This window comes from Pelodiscus sinensis, chromosome 2, assembly GCF_049634645.1.
Source record: "Pelodiscus sinensis isolate JC-2024 chromosome 2, ASM4963464v1, whole genome shotgun sequence".
In the NCBI taxonomy this organism is placed as follows: domain Eukaryota; kingdom Metazoa; phylum Chordata; order Testudines; family Trionychidae; genus Pelodiscus; species Pelodiscus sinensis.
This window is the reverse complement of record NC_134712.1, coordinates 199,747,910-199,772,842: the sequence shown is the minus strand read 5'-3', so window position 1 is coordinate 199,772,842 and position 24,933 is coordinate 199,747,910. Positions and strand designations below refer to the sequence as shown.

Sequence of the window (24,933 nt, the reverse complement as noted above, 5' to 3'; positions counted from 1 at the left end):
GTTCCAATAAGAGAGATTATTCCACCCATCTTGTCTCCTTAATTTTTCAAAAGCAACATTCTAGCCAATAAGATTTGCAAAGCTAAGACCACCACAACTTTTTCCCCAACAATGTCTGTCTCTCTATTCCAATTAAGACACTCCCTCAGGCTGGATAAGGCATTCTGTGTGCCAACAGCACTGTCAGTGCTCCCTAATTTCTGTTGCTCCTGCTGTCTCACTTTAATGAAAAGTTTAATTTAATACATTGGGCCATTACAAGAATTTCATCTGTATATGACTGGCAGCTAAGGATCACATTTTCAGTTGACATCAACCCGATTCTTCCAGATCTTCTTTTGCAAGTGCACAGTCATATCAAACTACCTGATCTATGCATTCCAATGACCGTGGGCATGCACAAATGTGGGTTCATTGATGGCTGAACACAAAAAACTAGCAGCCACAATTTCTGAGGACAATTTAAAAAATGTGGACCTGAAGCATGACTTAGTATCTTCTGTCCTTCTAAACATGGTCAACAAGAGCTGCTGGGTACTAATTGTGATGGTACCCAGGACAGTGAGTTACTTCCCACCACAACTTCCAGCTTGAAAGAGATTTGCTTATGCAAAACTGGGTGTCAGCTCCCGACACCATTAGCCTGTCAGCCACCAAGCACTTTCTTCTGATCTTCACTAAGCCTTCTCTTGCCATGCAGATTAATAATAGATGCACTCCAGTCCTCAAGCCCCTTTGAAGTGTTTGTAGGGACTCACAATAAGAAATTGCCCTTTTAATAGATTATATCTAACAATGTGACATTATATATGTAACTGCAGCCCAATTTTTATGAATGGGATTTGGATTAACGTGTTAGTAACCTGTTAAAATTACCTTTCAAGAATCTGTTATAACTTTTTTTAAAACCTTTTTATATATTGTAACTTGAAACCCCATTTTAAACTTTGTACTGCCTTAACTCTGTTTAAAATTAGGCATGTGTCTATGTAAAAGTGTGAAGTGGGTGTGTATGTAAAGGAATCAGTTCCTGAAGTCAACCTGTTAGAGACCAGCTGCCAGTACCACCATGATGGCTGAAGAACAATGCAAGTGAGCCCTGCAAAAGAACCCCCCCAAGAAAGAGAGAGAGACAAAAGCTTCATCAAGAAAAGAAGATCAATGTCCCATCTGCCATTAGGGGATGGCTTATGGTCATACGATGTCCTGGGGCTATGGGACAGCACAAGATCTATGGACTAAAACATACAAAAAGATTGGTGCGAAACCTATGAATGGGGAACCTATGTCTCTTTTGGGACAAAGATACACCCTGGCCCCACTCTCCTCCCAAGACACAGTCTGCACCAGCAGCCAAAAAGAGACATAGCCACAGAATGAAAATATATAACCTTTCATTTTTAGTATTCAGTTTAACTTAAGTGGCAGCCCTTTATTGTGTATACTCATCCATGTCCAGAGTGGCCAGATCCGTGGAAATCTGCATATGTGGAGGCAATGCATGGAACCCATGGCATTCAGCTCTTCCCAGAGATTCTGTTGTATTTACAGCAACCCAGCTTTCTTTGTTTTGTATTTTAAAAAGAAACTTTTAATTGCAACCAGTTCCCTTCTGGGTTGCAGAGATAACTTTCACAACACAAACCAATGCACTATCGTCATACTGATTCTGCAGCCAGCCAGCCTGGAACAATAACAGCAGGAGAGGTGTGAACTTCCTGCACTTCGTTTAGTAGGGTGTGAACTTTGATGGCTCATTATTTAAATATTTACACATAGCTGCCAGCACCATACTATGTATCTCATGATAATCAACATTTTTCTTAAATCCCCAGCACCTGAAGACAAGCAAAGATGGGATTATCTCTTCTCTCATTTTAAAAAGACAAAATTTCTAGCCCTTATATTTGCAGAGCAGGGATTTTCCTCCCCCCCCCCCCCCCGAATTTCCCCAAACCCTCTCCCCCCGCCCCCCAGTATTATGAACTATGGTGCCATACAGCCCACCTTCACCCTCACAGTCTCATCCTTCATCAGCCCTGACACACACACCCTGTAAATCTGAACACACACACACCCCTAATTTCAATTCCTGGGGAGGCTACTGTCAGAGAAAAGCTTGAAAATGTAACCTAAGTGCATTCTAGAGCAGGTATGGGGAACATAAGGCCAATGGGCTGGATCCGGCCCATTGTTTAATTTCATTTGACCCGCAGCCTGTAGGTTCCCTACCCTAGTTGGTAACGAGGGTATGGGGCTTTGTGTTATTTGCCGCCAGGGCACAGGAAAAGCAGCAGGGATGGCTGTGCCTCCTCCTTGGCACTGGCCCCGCCTATGCTGGGCACATCTGGACTTCTTGTCTTGCCGCTGCTGCCCTGACCAGCCAGCCCAACACTTCATTAGCACATCCCTTCTTTCTGCCCAGCCCCAGAGGCAGGGGCAGTCCTAGTGAAGGCAGCACCAAGTCCTAGCAGTGGTCATGGACATGGACAATCAGAAGTTCTAGAAGAACAGGTCCATCAAGCTATGACTGACAGGTGAGGAGAGACAGGGGAAGCCCCAGGACCATACATGAGCCCTGTGCTTGATCTGCTGCAGACTTCAGCGATGGGAGGAAAAAATGGGAAGGCAGAGAGAGGGGCAGTAGTAGGGAAAGAGGAGTCGGGGGCAAGAAATGGGCTTTGTGAGGAGAGAGTAGGTGGCTGGGAGTGAAGCCTGGTTTGGGGCTGAGGTACAGAGCTGCATTGAGGAGAATGTGGAGATGGCTCAGGAGGTTGGGGCAGAATTGGGGAAAGGGGACTGTTATGGGAAGGCAGGCTAAGGTGGGGAGTAGCTTGGAGGGAAAGGAAAGGTCTGGTTTGGAGGGGAAGGCAAGTGAGCTAGTGCAGTCTGTGTGGTAAGAGGGAGAGCAGACAGAAACTGGGAAAGGTCCTCTCTATTTTCTGACCTCTGCAAGTAGCAAGCCATGCTGGAGTGGTGGGTAGAATTGAGCTCTCTCTCGATGTGTATTTGAGACTGACTCTGCATCTTAAGACTCAAGTCTGAGGAAAAACTAGAGACTGTCCTCTCTTTCTCCACCCTCTCCTCCTCCCAAGACACAGCACTGTACTTTCCTCTCTCCTTTTGCCACACCCACAATCTTGTGGCTTGTGTGTGTGGCCCAACTGATTTTTATTGTGGATCAATGGCCACCGATTGAAAAAAAGGTTCCCCCTCTCTGCTCTAGATGCATAGAAATCAGGACCCAAATTTATGTATTTATTTAAGAAATCTCATGTTTTTTTAAGATAGTTTCATGATTTTTTTGAGGTCTGACTCATGATTTTGAATGCCTGGGATTTTGATATTGCTTGTTAATCTTTGGGTATGCTTCACAGCCCCTCTATTTACCCCACGCATATGCGGAGGGACAAATGAGCTCTAGGGTGGCTTGGTTGCTATAGCAACTGTGAATAATCTGACTATATTATAATGACTGTGGATGAATATTAATATGCCAGAGAGGGATAATGAGCAGTCCATATTGACATTATTGTGGGAACTAACATCCAGATCTTTCAGTCTGGGCGAACCATACTTAATTCCAGACTAGAGATGAGTGAGAGAAAAATGGGGGGAGGGGGACAAGGAGCAAAGGTACAGTCAACTCTTTGCAGCTCTCAGAGTTTGGGACTAATTTCAACCAGTCCAAACTGCCCTTCCCCCATCCATCCATCCTCCCAGTCATACATCCCCCCATCCATCCATCCTCCCAGTCATACTTATAGATATGTCTGAATGCCATGAAAACACAAGAAGCTATAATACAAGATATTGACAATTCCAAGGGGGAAAAAAAATCTCTTGAAAACAGAATTTGACCACTTCATTCACAGTAACCCTCTGATCTTTTAAATATGCAGCTTGGAAAACTCATGGTTAACATGATTCTTTTAAGTAACAATAGTGAAATTGCCTTTAAGCCTTTTCACTCTTCTCTGCTATTTATGCATGTGCATATGCAAATTACCATAGTCAATTTCCTTCCACCAAGTACCAGACATATCTCTGAAACAGTTGGCAGGCCCTTGGGAGAGTGCTGCCCAGACAGCTGTGCAATCAACTGAGTAAATCAGCTAATTAAAAAAACCAAAGAGATACATAAAAAATATTAAAAGAAAGAAAGAATCCTGCTTAAAGCATCATTTGATAACTTTGTATCTAGGAATGCTCAGCAGGCATCAGACAGGATAGATGTGTTTGTAAACTGTAGATTGAACAACTACACTGATAACAAAGATGTTTCTTTTTTTCCTAAACAGCGTTTGAAGGTGCTCTTGATATTTATAGTTTGTAATTTAAATCAATTTAAATATAAATTACTCCAGTCTTTTGTTTGTTTTAAGATGACAAGACTGTGAAATGTAGCCTTGATTTCATATCTCCTGTGTGCAAATGGTCATTAACTTTTGTTTGACCTTTGGTGTAGAACTAATATTAAATTTGCACAGAAGGTACTCATTATAGTGGTCTAGTTTCCACAAAGAAAATAGTCCCCAAGGGTCATACTCCTCAAAACCATTTCTCATATCTCAAATGGGAAACAGGATCTCTTTCCCGTCCACTGCTCCAAAAAGCAATAATATTCCTCTCATTCTGCAGAGTTTTATCAAGCAGCAGCAGATAATAACTATGATAGGACTCTGAAATCTAAAGAGCAAAACCAATGTCAGTAAAACAGCACACTGACAATTTAAAAAATATAGACTTGGTCTGACACCACATTAGGGAGAGAAAGGTTCATTAGTGTTCAGTTCCCCTCCACTGGAACTGAATGACCTCAACAGAGACAATATCTCAGTTCAAATAATTGTTAAGCATAGAAACATTGGTATCAGATGATCATTGTTATTTCAACAGGATGGTAATATCACATATACCAAATTATGTTCTAGAATTCATATTGAAGAAATGTCTTCATTATGATTATTACATGTATTGTGTATCTAAGTTTTGTTTACCAATACCTTCTGACTGACCAGTCTCAGCTGACTTCTGAGGTGAATTACTTACGTTTTGTTCCATTTGACTACCCAAATTCCACAGAATATGATTGTGCTCTACAAGGACTTCATTTGAGAAACATACCTCTGCTAAACAAGCTTTGCATTTTGCTTACTTTGTAATAGAGACTAATTACTGATATGCTTGGAATTTGTAAGTCTGATTCTCCATTGCCTTGCACCTTGTGTAATTATTTACTGCACAGCAAAGTGAGTGTAAATTGCTCCTTTATGCACAAGTAGAAGATTTGCACAAATATAAGAGTCTACACGGGTGGCAGGTGTAAGAGGCGGGGCAGAGAATGCCTTTCCAGACCTCACCCCCTTCAATGCATCTCCCCCCAAGGCTGCCTGCGATTGAGCCCTGCTAAAGCTGGGGGTATGTCACCAGCTCTCCATAGGCTGGGACTGACAGCCACCCTCTGTCCCTCTCCCCAGTGCTCTGGCAGGAGAAGGCAGGGGCCGTGCACTGCCCACTCTTCTCCTCCCCCCCATGCTTCAGACAGTGTTGGGGAGGCTGGGCCCGTTCTTGAGCTGACGAAGGCTGGGTGTAAACCATATGATGCTCATAGTGGTTCAGAGTGTCATACGATGACATATTGCGCTTTTAGGCTGGTGATGGGGAAGGCTGGGACTGCACACCGCCCACTGATTGAGCTGCTGCTGAAACTGACCAGCAGCGGCTGAATCGGGGATGCCTGCAATAGAGCAGCTGGGGTGCTGCCGGGTTGGTCTCGCAGCGCCGAGAGGTGGCGCTACGGCACCAACCCAGCAGTACTGCAGCTGCTCTTGGGGACGCCTGGGACAGAGCACCTGGGGTACTGCCCGGTTGGTCCCGTAGCGCTGCCCCTCAGGGCTGTGGGACCAACCCGGCAGCACCCCAACTGCTCTTGGGGACGCCTGGGGCAGAGCAGCTGGAGTGGTGCCGGGTTGGTCCCGCAGTGCCAAAGGACAGCGCTGTGAGACCAACCCAGCAGGACCCCAGCTGCTCTGCCCCAGGTGTCCGGATTCAGCCTGCTGGTGAAACTGACACTGCTGGTCAGTTTCAGCAGCAGCTGAATCCCGAGGCCTGGGGCAAAGCAGCTGGGGTGATGCCGGATTGGTCCCGTAGCACCGCCCCTCGGCGCTGCAGGACCAACCCGGCAGCACCCCAAGCTGCTCTGCCCCAGGGGTCCCCAAGTCAGCCACTGCTGAAACAGATCAGCGGCTGATTCCAGGAAGCCCCAGGCAGAGCAGCTCTGCCTGGGGCTTCCTGGAATCAGCCGCTGAATCGGGGACGTTTGGGGCAGAGCAGCTGGAGTGCTGCCGGGTTGGTCCTGCAGCGCCGCCCTTTGGCGCTGCGGGACCAACCCGGCAGCACTCCAGCTGCTCTGCCCCAGGCGTCCCCAAGAGCAGCTGGGGTGCTGCCGGATTGGTCCCGCAGCCCCGAGGGGCAGCGCTACGAGACCAACCCAGCAGCACCCCAGCTGCTCTGCTCCCGGCTTACCCGATTCAGCTGCTGGTCAGTTTCAGCAGCAGCTGAATGGGGGAAGCCTGTCCAGCTGCCCCAGCACTTCCAGGTTCCTGATGGTCCCGGACCATCATAAGTCCCGGAGCATTGGATGCCGGACTGATGGAGTTTTACTGTATTTGGAGAAGTCTATGTGAGTCCCCCTCTCAATATTCTATTGACAAATGCCAACTAAAAGTACATGCAAGACCCTCTTTTTCGATATTGACTATCTTTTAGTTCACAGTCAAACCATCACAGGCCACCAAGGGCAGCTAGCACCCACACATTAACCTAAACAACTAAATTACAAGCCTCGGGACACTAAACTATTATATGCCATACGAAAAGAATATGAGGAACTGAGGAGCACCCACATCTGAAGACTATACAATGGCAGGAAACTGATCCAGATGAACCTGGCAAGTGAGCCACACCTCATATTGCAGAGGAAAATGAAAAGATCACTTCACTGGGTTCAACTGGCAAATTCCTTTCCAACCCCACATATAGTGATCAGTTTGAATCTGAGCATGTGATCAAGAACAGCCAATTAAACACCTTAGAGAAAGAATGCTCAGTTACACTTCAATCCTATGCCCCATCTCCAGCTGTGGCCAATTCTGAAGCTTTAAAAAAAAAAAAAAAAAAAAAAAAAAAAAAAAAACGACCATAAAACAAATACCTAACACAAAATACTTCGGGGGGGGGGGGGGGGGGGGGAGGGGAGGGGAACATGAAGCCTTGAAGTCTGAGATGCAGCTCACTTTTGTCCACATCTGTGACCCTATATACAAAACACGTGTCATCCAGATAATTGTGTTGTATTATTCATTTCTTATGCATAAATTCCTTATAAAATCAAACAAAACAGGACAAAGTTCTTCCATGGTGTAAAAGGTTGCTCCAAACTCACTAGAGCTCTCCTATGACATTTTTAATATACAGAAATTGTGTATATTTTACATATTGTAAAATAGAAGAAAAAAAGGAGCAGCTTTGTTGTTTCAGGTATAATACATTTATCATGTGTATTTAATGTTACCTAGTGGATCTTTGAGCTCACAGCACAGCCAAGGGTTGGAATAATGGAGATGCAACCTATGAAGACCCTGAGAGGAAAGACCACTTCATGTGAGCTTTCCTGAATAATACAGAGAACTGCATTCCTTGGTACTAAAGGGAGCCACGTCCAAACTTTGTGAACCAGAGGGAGGTCTGCTGCAGTGCGTGACCTTTTCAAAATCATGAAGATGCTTGGGTCAATCTTGTACATGCTCCCTCAACTATACAACAAACTGTGGTGATTTGAAAAGGCCATTTCAGACAAGTCAATATGGCTGCCCTTTACTTCAGGAAATGCAACCGTTTAAAGTACAATATTGCTGGTTGTGGTTTTAATTGTATCTTTTACTTGCTACAATGCAGTGACGTTTTTTAAAAGATCTACAGATGTTGCTATTCTTTTAGTTTATTATTCAGCAAGAACTGTCAGAGTGCAACACTAGATGGGTGAAGGGGAGCTTAAGATAACAGTACCTAAGGGGGAAGGGGCCCACTCCTATACCATTGTTTTGAAAGATTATTTCTCCAGGAATGGTGTTGAATGTTACTCTGAACATTTGTATGAGAATCCTATCTCATTCCTAACACTCTTCTAAATTTGACCCTGATATTTAAGAACTGAACACCCAAAATAATTGAAAAGTGGAGTGAAATAAGGTCCTGGCTTAAGAAAAAAATTAATCCACTGAATAAATCCACTGAAAAACTCCTTAAAAACAAAAGGCAGTGAAGTTTTAGAATATCAAGGTCACAAGTTAACGTTTTCTCATGTGTTCAAACTTTTTCCAATTTCTCCACAGGGCAATATGTACACCTTACCCACCCCACTGTATGCTGCTGCAATTTTGTTCTATAAAGCGGAATAATTAGTTTCAGTCCTCACAGACTTTCAGCTACATAAAAAAGCCAAAATGAATTAGGTTAATTTCACACTGCAGGTACTACATCTATCTTCAGCTGTCAAGGTGCCATAGCTTTCAAGAGCTATAAATTCAAAAGAAATTTAAAATGTTTCAGGGGCTAAGCACATACACTCAAGTTTTCCACACTCAAGTTTTCCACAGTCCATGATTTTTAGGTCATCTATTTTAGCCAATATGCTTTTACCTCGTTTTGAAAATTGATAGATGAAAATCTGTATGAAACTGATGATTTTTGTGTCCTATACAATGCTAATAGTCTGTGTTTAACAAGTAAATACTAAAATAATAGTTCACAGATGATTTACACGATACCATTATGTTCTTGTGACAAATAATAATTATTTCAAACTCTTCAGTCTCTCTCTCCTGTGCCACCTTTAATTTTTGGAAAACACCACATTATGGGAACTACCAGTGTAGCTCTATATTAAGCCTTTTCATATGTTATAACTTAGTACAAAGTCTTTCCATATATACTTTTTATATAGAAACTTTGTATTGAGTCTTTGTATAACGTTATAGTCCCTAAGAATAATTAAGTCTTCTCAACATCGAACTGATCCACAGAAGCCTAGTTCTTCCCTTTCCCTATCTAACTCACCTGGCCAGTGAAGTTAGGGGGAGCAACTAGTTAGTAACAAGACAGAATGTGCTTGTATGTGTGTGAGTGCGAGTGTGCAATATATCATATGCATATGATACTGTGTTGACTAATAATTGTATTACCAATAAATGTGATGTTTTGCCTTATCCCCGTGAAAAAGATCCAGTGCAGTTTTCTAAGCACAACATTTTGGTGGGGAATTGTGAAAGGGAGAAGATACCAGGAGCACTTACTGGGTAATGAAGGAAGTATAGAAAAATTATCATAAACCTTGAAAAGTATTGAAAAGTGATCAATCTATCAGGTGTGCATATGCCTGGCTACAGAATCCCGGGGTTAGGAAGAAGGATTAGAGTCCTTGTTTCCTCCTCACTGGGCAACGGTGCTAAGAGAGACTAGTAAAGAAATTGTTTCTAGGTATCTATCATCTCAGCCATAGAATCGGGGAGGTTTAGGAGCCTTTCCCTTGCTCTCAAATGGTTGTAGAAAATTGGTATAAGCAGTGCTTTTTTTGTTTTAAAAAAAAAAAGTGTCGGTACTCCAGGGAAAAAGTTGTTAAGAAAAAAATAACAAAACATGGCCCCCTTTAAGACATGCGGCCCAGCCAACTGTCGGATATTTGCATACAGAGGTGCCGGTATGCTCCGTTCATTCCAGGAAGCTCTGACTGGAGGTGCCGGTACTGCGTCTGGAGGTGACGGGCAGTACCATCACAAAAAAAGGACTGAGTATAAGATACCCTCAGGCATAGATCCCATCAATGGCTATTAGCCAGGATGAGTAGGAATGGAGTCCCTGGCCTCTGTTTGTCTGGAAATGAGTGACAAAGAGGGATCACGTGAGGATTACCTGATGTGATCCCTCCATCTGGGGCATCTGGCATTGGCCATGGTCGGCAGACAGGATACTGGGCTAGATGGATCTTTGGTCTGACCCAGTATGGCCTTTCTTATATTCTTACGGGAGGTAGGAGAGTGGAAACACATGGAAAATGATGTTAAAATTTGGGTTCGAAATTGCATTGGATAAAGCCAGCCACTGCATTACCAATCCCTTATGCATCAAAGATGAATAGGTCCCTGGCATAGAATCCAAACTGATTACATAGACAAATTGCCACAGAGCCAAGAGGGATTTCGGTATTTACTAGTAATCATAGATGCCTTCTGTGACTGGGTAGAGGCATTACCCACTAGAAGAAACACCACAACAGAATCTGCAAAAAAGTTATTTCCTGAGGTGATCTGTCGGTATGAAACTCCCGAGATAATAGATTCAGACAATGGAGGAGCATTTGTAGGAGAAATGTTTACCACCTTGTTACAAGCCTTAGGCATTAAACAGAATTTCATCTCTCTTTATTGCCCTCAATCATCCAGGCAAGTAGAGCACATGAACTGCACTGTTAAAGAAGCCCTATGGAAAATTGTGAGAAATACTGGGGAAAATTGGCCCAATAAGCTGCCTTTAATTCTGGCAGCTATCCGTAGTAGCAACTGCGTGAAAACAAAAATACAGCCATTTCAAATTCTGTTTGGACAGCCGATGAGGCTGATGATCGATCCTACACGGCTGGTTTAGGATTGGGGAAACCGATATGGTAATACAGCAGCATGATTATTTTCAATGGCTCAATTACAAGAGGACAAATTGACCTTGCAATTCTGGATTAACCAAACTATTGACAAAATGAATTACTAGCTAAGCACTTGGTGAGCTAGCCCAGGCTAGAGAATTAAGGGAGCACAGTGCTCCCAGAAACCAAGGCTTCACCTTGGGATCCTGTCACACTATTGCAGTATAAAGCACCTTTTTACAGCTGTAACTGCCTCTACACTAGAGATACTGAATTACACCCCTCCCCTCACACCAGCAGCATTTCCTGCGGCATTTCCCGGGGAGACTGGGGTCAGCTGGGGAGTCCCCAGATGCATTTCAAAGCTCTTATGCATTTCAAAGCTATGGAGCCGGGGACTCAGAGTCCCCAGCTGGCCCTCGGCTCCCCGTGGCATTTCCCCCCACAGCATTTCTCCCCACAGCTGCCCCTTTGAATCACACAGATGCATGGTTCAAAGGGACAGCTGCCTCACAGCTGATTCGCAGATCCGTTATTCACCAGCTGTCCCTTTGAGCCACACATCTGCGCGATTCAAAGGGGCAGCTGCGTGCAGCCTGGGGTCAGCTGGGGACTCCCCAGCTGAACTCAGGCTCCTGCCGCATTTCCCCAGAAGCCAGTTGATCCTGGGTTCTGGGGAAATGCCGCAGGAGCCTGGGATCAGCTGGGGAGTCTGCAGCTAACCCCAGGGCTCCTGGCAGCTGCCCCTTTGAATCGTGCGGATGCATGATTTAAAGGGACAGCCGGCGAATAACTGATCTGCGGATAAGCTGTGAGGTGGCTGTCCCTTTGAACCATGCATCTGTGTGATTCAAAGGGGCAGCTGTGGGGAGAAATGCCGTGGGGGAAATACCACAGGGAACCACGGGTCAGCTGGGGACTCAGTCTCCCGCTGATCCCGGGCTCCATAGCTTTGAAATGCACAAGAGCCCCCACTGGGGACTCTTGCGCAGGCACCCGCGTGCAGCCCAGAGTCAGCGGGACTTCCTGCTGGCCCTAGGATGAATGCCGAGTTCCACATTCCTCCTTTGAAATGTACAAGAGATCCAGCTGTTGTACATTTCAAAGGAGGAATGCGGCAGTGCATAGCTACTAATCAACAAGTCAAAAAACTATTCGATAAGCAAATGCTTATCAGATAGTCGACTAGTCTTTAACATCGTTAGTCGGGCCCACCCGTGCACTCAGATTCAGGAAGTAGAGTGACTCAGACCCAGCCTGCTCTGCTCCCCATGGGTCCCAGCTGAATCGCTCCATTTCACTGTGGTGGCAGTGTGAGTGTGGGGTGAGGGCGGGGCCGCCATCAGTGTTTCCTCTAACATTTTCTATTCTTGTGCGGGCTGAAATTTCTTATGTGCAACACCAATACTGAGGTAGTGTATGGATGTGCACCACTAGTACAAACAAAAGACACACACACGCATGCATATTTTAAGCAGTTCGTACGTGTGGAAGAAAATATATTAAAACAAGACACCTATATCTAGTTGCTGTGAGGTACCCTTAGAGACTACAAACGTGGTGTATAAAGATACAGTAAGGAAGAGTAGAAGCCCCAGAACAAATTAACACATGGCTTCAGGGTTTGTAGACAGATGCATGTTTCAAAGAACTTGCAAATAAGTTTTCATGCTACAACACTATCATCACTCCCAGTACTTGCTACTTCTGACTCATAAGAGCCAGAACTCTACCACATAGTAAAGATCTGGCCTTAATGCAGTACAGTTTACCATTAATTAGTAACACAGGATTTAAAAAAAAATAAGTTCTGAGTTTTAGATAGCTGCTACACTCCAAAAAAATCTGTTAAAAGAATCTTTTTCTTTCTTAAGTCATTAACACCGCTGTAAAATTTGAAATGCAATCATGAAAATGTCCTCCTAGCACACACACCCATACAGCTTTCCTTCCCTCCCTCCAACCCAGCCTAAACGAGAGGACTTCAGTCAGGACATCCCGAACAAACTGCCCCCTGCCTCCACCTCACTGCACTGATTCCAGCATCCACTCACCCTCTCTTTCCCTCACCTACCCCATGCAGTCAGCCCTTTACCTCCCCCTTCCCAGCCCAGGAGGGTTGAAGAGACTGCTGGGTTGGTGGCAGGGCCGACCCGAGCCATTCGCGCGCCCCGGGAGCGCAGCACCACCCCGGGGAGTGCAACGCATGCCCAGCCCCACCCCTGGGCGCCCGGCGCATGCATGGCACCACCACGGGCGTGCGGACCATGTGTGGTGCCACCCCCGCCCAGCCCAGCAACCTCGCGTGGCGCCTCCTACAATGGGGCACCCCAGGCGGTAGCCCGGCTTTCCCGTACCTTGGGCCAGCTCTGGTTGGTGGGTCTGTCTATCTGTGCCTCCCTACCTCTCTTTTTCTCTCTCCCCTGTCTCTTTCTCTCCCACCCCTCCTTCTGTTTCTCTCCCACCCACCTTTCTCTCCTCTGGCAGACAGGACTCTCCTCTCCCCTCTGCCTTTCCCCCTAAACTAATTATTTACTCTCTCCCTTCCTCCCCCTCCCCCCCCCACCTTATTGCCTCCTTATCTCAGCTGCTTATCTCTGGGAGCTCTTCAGTTCACATGTGGTTTAGCTGCTATTTACAGACACCCTGCCCCCGCCAGTCAGGGACACAGGAAGCTCTGAACCTCTGATCAGGGTTCAGAAAATAGCTGCATGGCTGCAAAGCCAGGCAGCTTAGAGGGAACTTTGGCAGGGCAGCCACTGCTGCCAGCATCAGGAAAGAGGTCTGATGGAAGTAGGGTTGCCAGGTGTCCGGTATTTTTGGCTCCTGTCCAGTAAAAAAATTTCAGAGAATACTGGACACCTCGGATGTCCGGTATTTTCTGAATTTTTCCCCGGCCAGGAGGTGAAAATGCAACCCTACAACCCTACAAACGACTCAGTGCCCGGCCTCCCGGCCCCCAACACAAGAGACCTAGGGGAAGGTCTTCCCCCCCCCCCCCCCCCAACAACTTTGGTCTCCCCTCCCATTTTTTCCCCCCTTCAACAGAATTTTTTCCCGGTGGTTTTTTTTTTTTTGGGGGGGGGGGGGGGGGAGGGGTTCGGTATTTTTGTTTCAACCATCTGGCAACCCTAGATGGAAGGGGTAGAATGGAATGGGGAGGCAGATAAGCAGGATGGAAAGAGATGGGGCATGGCCTGGGACAGTCAGAGGGCTGTCCTGGTCCCCGCGCCACCCTAGGGATGGATTTGCACCCTGGAAGCTGCATTTTTTTGTATATAAAAATCCCTGATTTCAGCTCACTTCCTTGTCTTCTGTCCCTTTTGCATAAAAGCAGAATATGTAACTGCACAGTGTACTGGACAGTATATGGATCCCGGCTACTAGACTGAAAATTTGTATTGGGAAATATCAGAAATGGCAGTTAATTGAGAATTCAGGTTAATTGAGTGCCAGATAACAGAACTTTTACTGTTCAACTTAAATTGTAGTAAGTCTACAATGAAGAATTAAATACTTTAGTAAATAACGGAGGACAATGATATTATAAAAGTCCCAATAAGGCACAATTGTCTGTACTTACCTGACTTTCTTGCTTTCAGAGCAATGACAGCAGCCAGTTCTTTCTGTACCTAACACACAAGAAAGAGAGATGATGGATATAAATATATAGTCAAACAGAAAAAAAATGTGGTCTTAGCAAGCATATCGTTAATCTTCAACTATTCATTGCACATAAGAATAATACAGATGTTTCACTAGTTTGTTTCTTCTGCTTGGTTTTGAAACCTGACCCATGTTTTCCAGCAAATCTATTTTTTTTTCAACTGGGAATGCTGTGACTTTTTGTGATTTTAGTTTCATGTAAACTTTGCATATTCCCTAGAGATTAAGCCATTCTGTTGACTGTGGCATATTATTTGTTTTCTCTGCAAACTTCTTTTCATGCTTCCTTACCTCTCTATCAAATGTTTTCCTTCTGCAATTACATTGCAACTCTCTATTAGCTTTGTGACTTGGGACTAAGGTGATTTCTCTGTGCTGGAGTTGGGCTGAGGCTTGCAAGCAAATGCTATGTTTTAATTATTCAATAACATCTCTTCAGCTCAAAAAGATTGTTTTAAGACCGAATAAGAGATCCTCCGGAATAGGGCTTTATTCCGGAGGATCAGGCCAGTCTAGACGCTTTTTTCCAGCTTTTCCCCAAGCCGGAAAAAAGCGGCGGACATCTTTATTTAAATCCCGCGGGGGATATTTAAATCCCCCGCGGATTTCCCTATTCCGAAGTTTAAAATTAGCATGCCCCTTTCGAAAAAGGGGCCAGTGTAGACGTAGCCTGCATGTATAGTGACCATCTTAGCTGAGGGCATATTGACTTCAGCCATGCTAAAAGTGATAGGAAAATTGAGGCCATTTTGAAATAGGGAAATTTCACAACTTCTGAAGTCAGGATTATCAGATGGCATGAGAGACTTTTTAAAAAGCAATAATAACCCCCTCCCTCCCACACACACACACACTCACTCCTCCCTCCCAAAAACCTCTGAAGATTCACAATTAGAAACAGAATAAGTCACCCTAGTGTCATGCCTAGGCTCTGAAGTTCTCAAGCCATATAATTACTGCAGACTCTCAGTCTTCACTGAAAAGAAAGGTTTCCAGCCCTCATGGCTATGAAAATTTTTTTTGAAAAAAGTAACCAAAAATATATGCCATTCAGTGATGTCAGTCTCAACATGTGGGGAGCTGGAAATGACAGTTAGGAAAGAGGTGCCCCACACATTTCAACAGGTTGTTAATTCCAACACCTGCTGGGAGATCCCAACACTAACAACACACCAGAAGACTGTGTGTGTGGCAGGAGAAGATGCAATGGACCTGCTCCAGCCATGCAGGTACATTCCAACAGCTGGGGTAAGGACTAAGGGCCCCTCCTACTGCCACCCCTGAACTCAAGCAGGAATACCAGGCCCTTTTTGCTGCCGCTGCTGCTTCCAAGAGCATGAACTGCTACTCCTGGATGTTACCACTCTAGGAGGCAGGGAATGTTTTGGCTGTGCTATGCTAAGAGGGAAACTCGGGGTAGAGCTACAGGAGGTGCACTACAACATGGTATCCAAGTCCTGAGATTGCCTGAATCCAGCCCTATTTGCAATAGTTACAAAAGTTGGTAAAATCACCTTCACATCCTTCCCTTCTCTTTACCCCATAATGTTTTCTAGTATAATTCATCATGTTTTACCTAAATAGACTACAAGCAATACAGAGTAAGAACAGCATTTTATTTGCCCATACAGCATCTTAAAGTTTATGGAGATTAATAATAGTAATAATCTATGTGTGCTACAAAGAGTTAAGATTGATTTTTCAAAAGTACCTGCAAGATTTTGGAATAAAGGCAGCACTGATTTTCTTTTGCATTTGTGTTCCTAACTGACTCAGAAATTTTTGAAAACCCTATCCTTAAAGTGAGCCACAGAACTGTAGACACTGCAATAATACCATTCCTGCTGCTTCTCACAAGCTCTTTATCTTCATTGTTAGTTAAGCACAAATCAATCCATTTTTAGTTACCCTAAATCAGTCCACAACAATCTAGGGTATCTTTTTTAAAAGCATAAGCACACACAGACTGATCCAATAGAAGCAGAGGAAAGGCAAACTCCCCCAAAGGAAAATGCAGGACAATGTAGCACTTTAAAGACTAACAAGATGGTTTATTAGATGATGAGCTTTCGTGGGCCAGACCCACTTCCTCAGATCAAATAGTGGAAGAAAGTAGTCACAACCATATATACCAAAGGATACAATTTAAAAAAATGAACAAATATGAAAAGGACAAATCACATTGCAGAACAGGACGGGGATGCGGGGGGGCGGGGAAGGAAGGAAGGAAGGTAAGTGTCTGAATTGATATTAGAGGTAGGGAGAGTGGGATGTTTGTGAGTTAATGGTATTAGAGGTGATAATTGGGGAAACTATCTTGGTAATGGGTGAGAGAGTTCAAATGTTTAAGTCCTTTTTGGAAAGTGTCGAATTTTAACATGAATGACAGTTCAGAGGATTCCCTTTCAAGTGCAGATGTAAAAAGGTCTTTGTAGCAGAATGCAGGTGGTTAAGTCATTGAGAGAGTGTCCTTTCTGGTTAAAATGGCAAGAAACTGTTTTCTCTTTGTGATCTTGTCTGATATCTGTTTTGTGGGCATTAATCCTTTGGCGAAGTGTCTGAGATGTTTGTCCAATGTACATAGCAGACGGGCATAGATTATATTTCTGGATGCGCAGGAATATGTGTTCTTGATCTTATAACTCACTTGGTTAGGTCCAATAATGGTATCAGCAGAATGAATATGTGGACAAAGCTGGCAACGGGGTTTGTTGCAAGGGAAGGTACCAGGGTTGGTATTAGTGTGGTATGTCCTGTGGTGGATGGTAAGAATCATCTTGATGTTAGGTGGTTGTCTATAGGAGACTATGGGTCTGTCTCCCAGAGCCTCTTTGAGTATGGTATCCTGTTCCAATATAGGCTGTAGTTTATTGATAATGTGTTGGACAGGTTTAAGTTGGGGGTTGTAGGTGATGACAAGTGGTGTTCTATTGTTGGTTTTCTTGGGTCTGTCTTGAAGTAATCTATGCTATCATGTGCCGAAAGTGCCCGTCTGCTATGTACATTGAACAAACATCTCAGACACTTCGCCAAAGGATTAATGCCCACAAAACAGATATCAGACAAGATCACAAAGAGAAAACAGTTTCTTGCCATTTTAACCAGAAAGGACACTCTCTCAATGACTTAACCACCTGCATTCTGCTACAAAGACCTTTTTACATCTGCACTTGAAAGGGAATCCTCTGAACTGTCATTCATGTTAAAATTCGACACTTTCCAAAAAGGACTTAAACATTTGAACTCTCTCACCCATTACCAAGATAGTTTCCCCAATTATCACCTCTAATACCATTAACTCACAAACATCCCACTCTCCCTACCTCTAATATCATCAATTCACAGACACTTACCTTCCTTCCTTCCTTCCCCGCCCCCCCGCATCGCCCTCCTGTTCTGCAATGTGATTTGTCCTTTTCATATTTGTTCATTTTTTTTAATTGTATCCTTTGGTATATATGGTTGTGACTACTTTCTTCCACTATTTGATCTGAGGAAGTGGGTCTGGCCCACGAAAGCTCATCATCTAATAAACCATCTTGTTAGTCTTTAAAGTGCTACATTGTCCTGCATTTTGCTTCAGCTACCCCAGACTAACACAGCTACATTTCTATCACTATTCCCCCAAAGGATATTTTATTGAGCAAATCAAACTGTGGTAAGGATTGTTTCAAGTCCATATTTCCATTAGGAATGACACACAGATCATGATGGTGGTTTGAGAGAGGTTTTCACTTGGAATTCCTGATCTGTTTTACTAGTGTTATGCCTCTTACCCTCCCTGGCCCAACACCCATATTCCTAGCCTGCTAGAGCACTTGGTATGAACCAGCCATGGAGCTTTTCCGTATGTTTGATTTGCACTGCTGAATGTACTCTCTTCTGTGAGTTTTCCCTCTCTATGATATTCAATATGGCTACGTCTACACTGGCCCCTTCTTCGGAAGGGGCATGCTAATTTTGAAAGTGGGAATAGGGAAATCCGCGGGGGATTTAAATATCCCCCCCGGGATTTAAATAAACATGGCCGACGCTTTTTTTCCGGCTTTGGGAAAAGCCGGAAAAAAGCGTCTAGACTGGCCCAATCCTCCGGAATAAAGCCCTATTCCGGAGGATCTCTTATTCCCTCTTCAAAGTAGGAATAAGAGATCCTCTGGAATAGGGCTTTATTCCGGAGGATCGGGCCAGTCTAGACGCTTTTTTCTGGCTTTTCCCAAAGCCAGGAAAAAAGCGGCAGCCATGTTTATTTAAATCCCCCGCTGATTTCCCTATTCCCACTTTCAAAATTAGCATGCCCCTTCCTAAGAAGGGGCCAGTGTAGATGTAGCCTATTTGTTTTGAGTGGCAAGAGTCTGTATGCAAAACAGCTTCTGACTCACATTCAAGCTGTATCCTCTGGCAGTTGGTTTTAATGGATCTCTGCTTATATTATGACCTATTACTAAGGCTGTTATTTCTGCAGGTTTCTCCCCCAACTGGAGCTCAATGAATCTTGCTCATCTTGTTGAATGTTTTAGTGAGATTTCATTTGTAAAAATCCAACCGAATACCTTCCTGGTCCATCTATTCCACACAGCCCTTGGTTTAGACCAGAAGTGGAGAACCTACGGCCCAGGGGCCAGCCCCCAGTTTGCCTGGATCTGGCCTGAAGCTCAGGGCTCCCACCCCCAGAATTAGGGGCCCTATATGGGTGCTCCTGCCCTCCTACTGGCCCACTGTGGGGGCTGGACCACACAATCTACTAGCCTGGGCCTCCCAGGCTCTGGTGTGTGAGGAGAATGTGGGGAGCATCTTTCTCCTTCTCGATCAGGGCCCACATCATTGTGGGTTTGGTTTTCCTTTTTTGCTTCTCACTTGTCTACTGTCTGACTGGTTTTTCTATGGGTCAGGGGCCCCCCCAACCCAAAAACCTTCCCCACTTTGGTTTGGACACTTTCCCTGGGGGCACAAACTTGCCAGGAAATTTAGCCACCCTCATCATTGGCCAGCATGGGGAAGAGAGAGGAGACCAAACTTTGCAGTCTCTGCTGCCCTTCCAAGTGGTTCAAGGACAGGACAGACCCTTTTCCAAAATTAGTCTTTCCTTTAGGTGCATCCCACTGTCTGGATCAGCTTTCTTATGACAAATACGGTGCTGGGGAACAGGGGAACCCAGACCCACTCTCGACTCTGGTTTCCAGACCAGGGACACTGATAGCAACTCTCTAATGTCCCCAGAATCAGCTGCATGACAGCCACGATTCCCTGGGCCACTTCCCCATAGCCTTTCCCAGCACCTCCCTTACTGCAGGCTTTTTCTCCTGATATCTGATAGCATGTGTACCTCCACAGCCCCTTCTTACACCCACCTCATTGTGCGCAGTGAGCTGGCAGAAGGGGAATCTTTTAAATCAGTACCAGCAGGTTCTTAATTGGCTCCAGCTATCCTGATCAGCCTGTGTTAATAGGTTCTGGAAAACCCCTGAGTGACTTCCTGTGTCTTAATTGGCCTGTCTGCCCTAATGGATTCTGGCAAGCTCCAGACTGTTCTGGATTAGCCCTTTTTAGCTTACCATGGTAAAATACCTATTTAATCTGGAGTTAATATACTTGCCTTCCCTTACTCTCTTGCAGCCATCTAGCCTGACCCTATCGCCTTGCTTAGGGGCATCTAAGAAATCAATGCCTAGCTCTAGCTTCTTACCAGTGGCTTCTATATGCAGTGACCAAGCTCCTCCTCTCTCTGCTCTTAAATCATCGAGATTGGTTTGGGGACAAAACAGAGCCACAGTTTTGTTGTTTTGCTCTTGCAGGCTAAGTCCCCTAACACCACAATTAGCGTGCTCTGAGAATACAAGACGCCGCCATGTGCCTTAGTTCAGGCGAGGGAATGTACAGGCTGCACCTCTATAAACCAGGACGCTCTGGTCTGGCACCATCAACCTCAGCCTGGACCATTCTACACGAGAGATCCATTTCCTGGACACCACAGTACAAATCAACAATGGAAAATTAGACACCACTCTACAGAAAACCCACCGACTCATACAGTTACCTACATGCTTCCAGCTCCCATCCAGAACACACCACACTATCCATCGTCTATAGCCAAGCCCTTTGATACAACCGCATCTGCTCTAATCCCACTGACAGAGACCAGAAGCTTCAGGATCTCTACCAAGCATTTATAAACCTCAACTACCCAGCCAGAGAAATAAAAAAGCAAATTGAAAGAGCCAGACGAATACCTAGAAACCATCTACTACAAGACAGACCCAAGAAAACCAACAATAGAACACCACTTGTCATCACCTACAACCCCCAACTTAAACCTGTCCAACACATTGTCAATAAACTACAGCCTATACTGGAACAGGATACCATACTCCAAGAGGCTCTGGGAGACAGACTCATAGTTTCCTATAGACAACCACCTAACCTCAAGATGATTCTTACCAACAACCACAGGACATACCACACTAATACCAACCCTGGTACCTTCCCTTGCAACAAACCCCGTTGCCAGCTTTGTCCACATATTCATTCTGCTGATACCATTATTGGACCTAACCAAGTGAGTTATAAGATCAAGAACATATATTCCTGCGCATCCAGAAATATAATCTATGCTATCATGTGCCGAAAGTTTCCGTCTGCTACGTACATTGGACAAACATCTCAGACACTTCGCCAAAGGATTAATGCCCACAAAACAGATATCAGACAAGACCACAAAGAAAAAACAGTTTCTTGCCATTTTAACCAGAAAGGACACTCTCTCAATGACTTAACCACCTGCATTCTGCTACAAAGACCTTTTTACATCTGCACTTGAAAGGGAATCCTCTGAACTGTCATTCATGTTAAAATTCGACACTCTCCAAAAAGGAATGAACAAACACTCAAACTATCTTACCCATTACCAAGATAGCTTCCCCAATTGTCACCTCTAATACCATTAACTCACAAACATCCCACTCTCCCTACCTCTAATATCATCAATTCACAGACACTTACCTTCCTTCCTTCCTCCCCCCCCCCCCCCCCCCCCGCATCCCCCTCCTGTTCTGCAATGTGATTTGTCCTTTTCATATGTGTTCATTTTTTTTAATTGTATCCTTTGGTATATATGGTTGTGACTACTTTCTTCCACTATTTGATCTGAGGAAGTGGGTCTGGCCCACGAAAGCTCATCATCTAATAAACCATCTTGTTAGTCTTTAAAGTGCTACATTGTCCTGCATTTTGCTTCAGCTACCCCAGACTAACACGGCTACATTTCTATCACTATCCTGGATCAAAGATTCCCTGGGCGCTGCAAGGGGCCGGGGGGGGGGGGGCAAGGGGGAGACGGAGGGGAGGGGAGGGCCCAGCACGTGGCTCAACTGGACTGCCTGGGAGGGTCAGGAGCTGGGAAGCTGCCATGCTTCAGAGGGTAGGGGGGCAGGAAGCTTGGCATGCAGTCCAGATGAGCTGTAGGGAGAGGATGGGACTCGAAGCTGAGAAGTAGGATGGGGCCAGCGGCAGAAGGGCCAGAAATTCTTCCCCTTGGTCTGGCAAAATCCCTCAGCCGGGACTACTCAGGTAATCCTATAATATAGATTTATACTACTAATATAGACATAACATATGCACTCTTAGCCAGTTATGTTCCATAACAAATTATTTAGTGGGAAGTTTTCATTAAAATTCTGTAAAAAGTTGTTCCATGGTACTGAATCACATGGCTTGTGATTCAGGACGAAGGGTGATAAGTGCTCATACTTCAAAATGCTCAACAGTGACAAGGCATCAAGGCAGTTTCAGCTGGAAATTCTGAATCTGAAAGATACACGCACACACATCCCACTAGATTTATGTACACTAAACAAGGTATTGCCAAAACCTTGTTTTTCTCTACTGGATTGAGACCAGAAGCAAGCCTCCAACTACCACTGGAAATGCTGAATGAAAACATGTACATAAGTAGACTTGAAAAAAAATTCTCTAGCTTCAGCTGAGGCTGCTAGGTCTTATAAACGGCCTGATTCTCCCAAATGTTGAGGCCCTTCAGTTTCCACAGAAGTCAAGTGGACTTGAGGAAACCAAGGACCTTTTTGGACTTGGCCCATGGTGTCTAGACTTCAATCTATATGCTCAATGGGCTTATTTTAAATGCTATTTCAGTGATGTTTTGGATGGGTACTTAATTCCTATGCTCCATTTAACATAATGAAATCTCTGGATAACAATCATTTACCCAACACACATGGGCAACCTATTATCTTACTTCTGCATAAACACCTTCAGGCAGAATTGGTGCTTGCATGTCTTATGGAGACTTATCTGGACTTAATGTAAAACAGTGGTCACCAACCAGTAGATTGGGATCTACTGGTAGATCTTGGAGCCTCTGAGAGGTGATCCTGATTGGTTCGGCCAAGAGGCTATCTAGTGCCAGCACTTTAGCTGCCTCACCCCGCACTGCTGCGCACCTCCTGCCCTCTGCTTGCAGCTGTCCCCTCAGGAGTCTCCTGCTTGCTGGGCAGGGAATGGAGAGGAGGGTGCTGATGTCAGGGTGCCCCCCTTCTCACTATGTATCCTATCTCCACAGAGTAGACAGGGGACACAACAGGGCTTGGGATGGAGGGAGTTTGCTGGTTGCTTTTGGGAGTGGTGCAGGGCCAGGGCAGGAACGAGCCTGCCTTAGCCCCACTGCACCACCACCTAGGCGCCACCTGAGGTCAGCAGGGTCCAGCCAGAGCCCACAACCCAAAACCCTACCCAGTAATGAACCCCCTCCAGCACCCAAAGCCCCTGCCCTAGCTCTGAGCACCCCTGCATCCCAACACCTTCCCAGAGCCTGCGCCTAGAATCTCTCCTGCCCCCAACTGTCTGCCCCAAGCTCAGTTCAGAGCCCCTCTCACACTCCAGATCCCTTAATCCAAGACCAGAGTCTGCACCCCAACCCACAGCCCCAGCCTTGTGAAAGAGGGAGATGGAGGGCGGATGGAGTGAGGCCTCGGAGAAGGGGCACGGGTATTTGGGTGTGAGGTAGATCTTTGACTGCACTTAAATTCAAAAAGTGATCTCATGCTTAAAAATGTTGGAGACTACTGATGTAAAATACATGTTTAAAGCAGTAGCTGTGCCTATAAATTACCATAAAACCTGAGCTATTGAATATAAAATTTGTCTCAAGATTGCCCCTACAAACCAAACATGCTAGCTGAATGGTATCCTGTTGGGAAACAATGCAGATTTTTAAAAAATGTAGAGGTACTCTTGTCGTCCTACATGTCCAAAATACAGCAGCCTAAAAAGACCATTCTTTTGAACAATTTAGTACATTATTCCATCCACTGCAGTTATGTGCTACGCGGAAGATCAGGAGCCTAAGTGGGCATAATTAAGACACACACACACACACTTATTTATTTTAGATATACAGGCAGTCCCCGGGTTATGTACAAGATAGGGACTGTAGGTTTGTTCTTAAGTTGAATTTATATGTAAGTCGGAACTGGTACATATTGTAGGGGAAACTCTAGCCAAACATTTCTCCAGAGCTCAGTTTTATTCTCCCATACCTCACTTCCCTCAGTCCTTTATTCTCAAGCTGAGGTGTCTGCTGAGAAAAGCCGCTCCGCGTCTCCCTGGTCTGCTGGGGGGGGGGGGGGGCACTAGCTTCGCGTCTCCCTGGTCTGCTGGGGGGAAGCAGCTAGTGCGGGGTTGCCTCACCCCGTTTGTAAGTAGGGATCCGATGTAAGTCGGATCCATGTAACCCGGGGACTGCCTGTATAGATATTTGGGATTGCCTAGATTTAGTGAAAGATAGGTCTCGGATAATCTTAAAAAAGTCAGAACTTAAAGTCAGAACTATGAGCTTTTTTAGAATTATTTTGAATTCTTTATTGGATTAACATTACCACTTCTATATCTTTTTATCAAAAGTTTGATATAGGCGTCTCTGTGATAATGTTTTGAATGTGAATTTAATCCGTAAGAAAGGCTGACTATTCTCAGAATCTGAGAGAATATTTGCATGAAATGTTCTCAGGTTAGCCAAGACAATGCACAAACACTCAAGAGTTTAATATGTACTTTAAAAATCCAAAGTAAACACCATTTGTGCTCTCTGACTGTGCTGTTTGTTGACTTCCCAAAGGATGGGGAAATTGCTTCAGATACACTATATAAACATCCTAATGGTCAGTTTTGCACCATCACAAAACCTCTAAAAGCAGGTTTGGAGTGGGAAAGTCAACCACTGGACTTGCATTGATAGACGCATGCAGGGCAACTAATTGCATCCAAGAGACCGTGACTCTGGGCAAAGTGTAAGACATTGTAGATGGCTTTGCACAATGGGCTTCCCTAACTGTGATAGGGAGATAGATGGCACACATATTCCAATTCTGGCACCAGACCATCTAGCCACTGAGTACATTATCAGAAGGAAGATTTCTCTATTGTTGTCCAAGTGCTTGTGGTTCATCATGGGCATTTCATGGACATTAGTGCACGATGATCTGGAAAGGTACAAAATACATGTATCTTTTGGGACACTGGCCTATTCAGGAGGCTGCAAGCAGGGACTCTCTTCACAG

General features: G+C 44.9%; 1 protein-coding gene across 2 annotated transcripts in view; it reads right to left on the bottom strand.

The window, feature by feature from the left end:
* Window positions 1-24,933, bottom strand: part of RAPGEF5 (Rap guanine nucleotide exchange factor 5) — a 216,196-nt gene that overhangs the window by 140,956 nt on the left and 50,307 nt on the right. For both annotated transcript variants that reach the window (XM_075922221.1, XM_075922220.1), the window contains exon 7: window positions 14,283-14,331. In XM_075922221.1, the coding sequence (XP_075778336.1) occupies window positions 14,283-14,331 (49 nt within the window). The remainder of the gene's footprint in view (window positions 1-14,282; window positions 14,332-24,933) is intronic.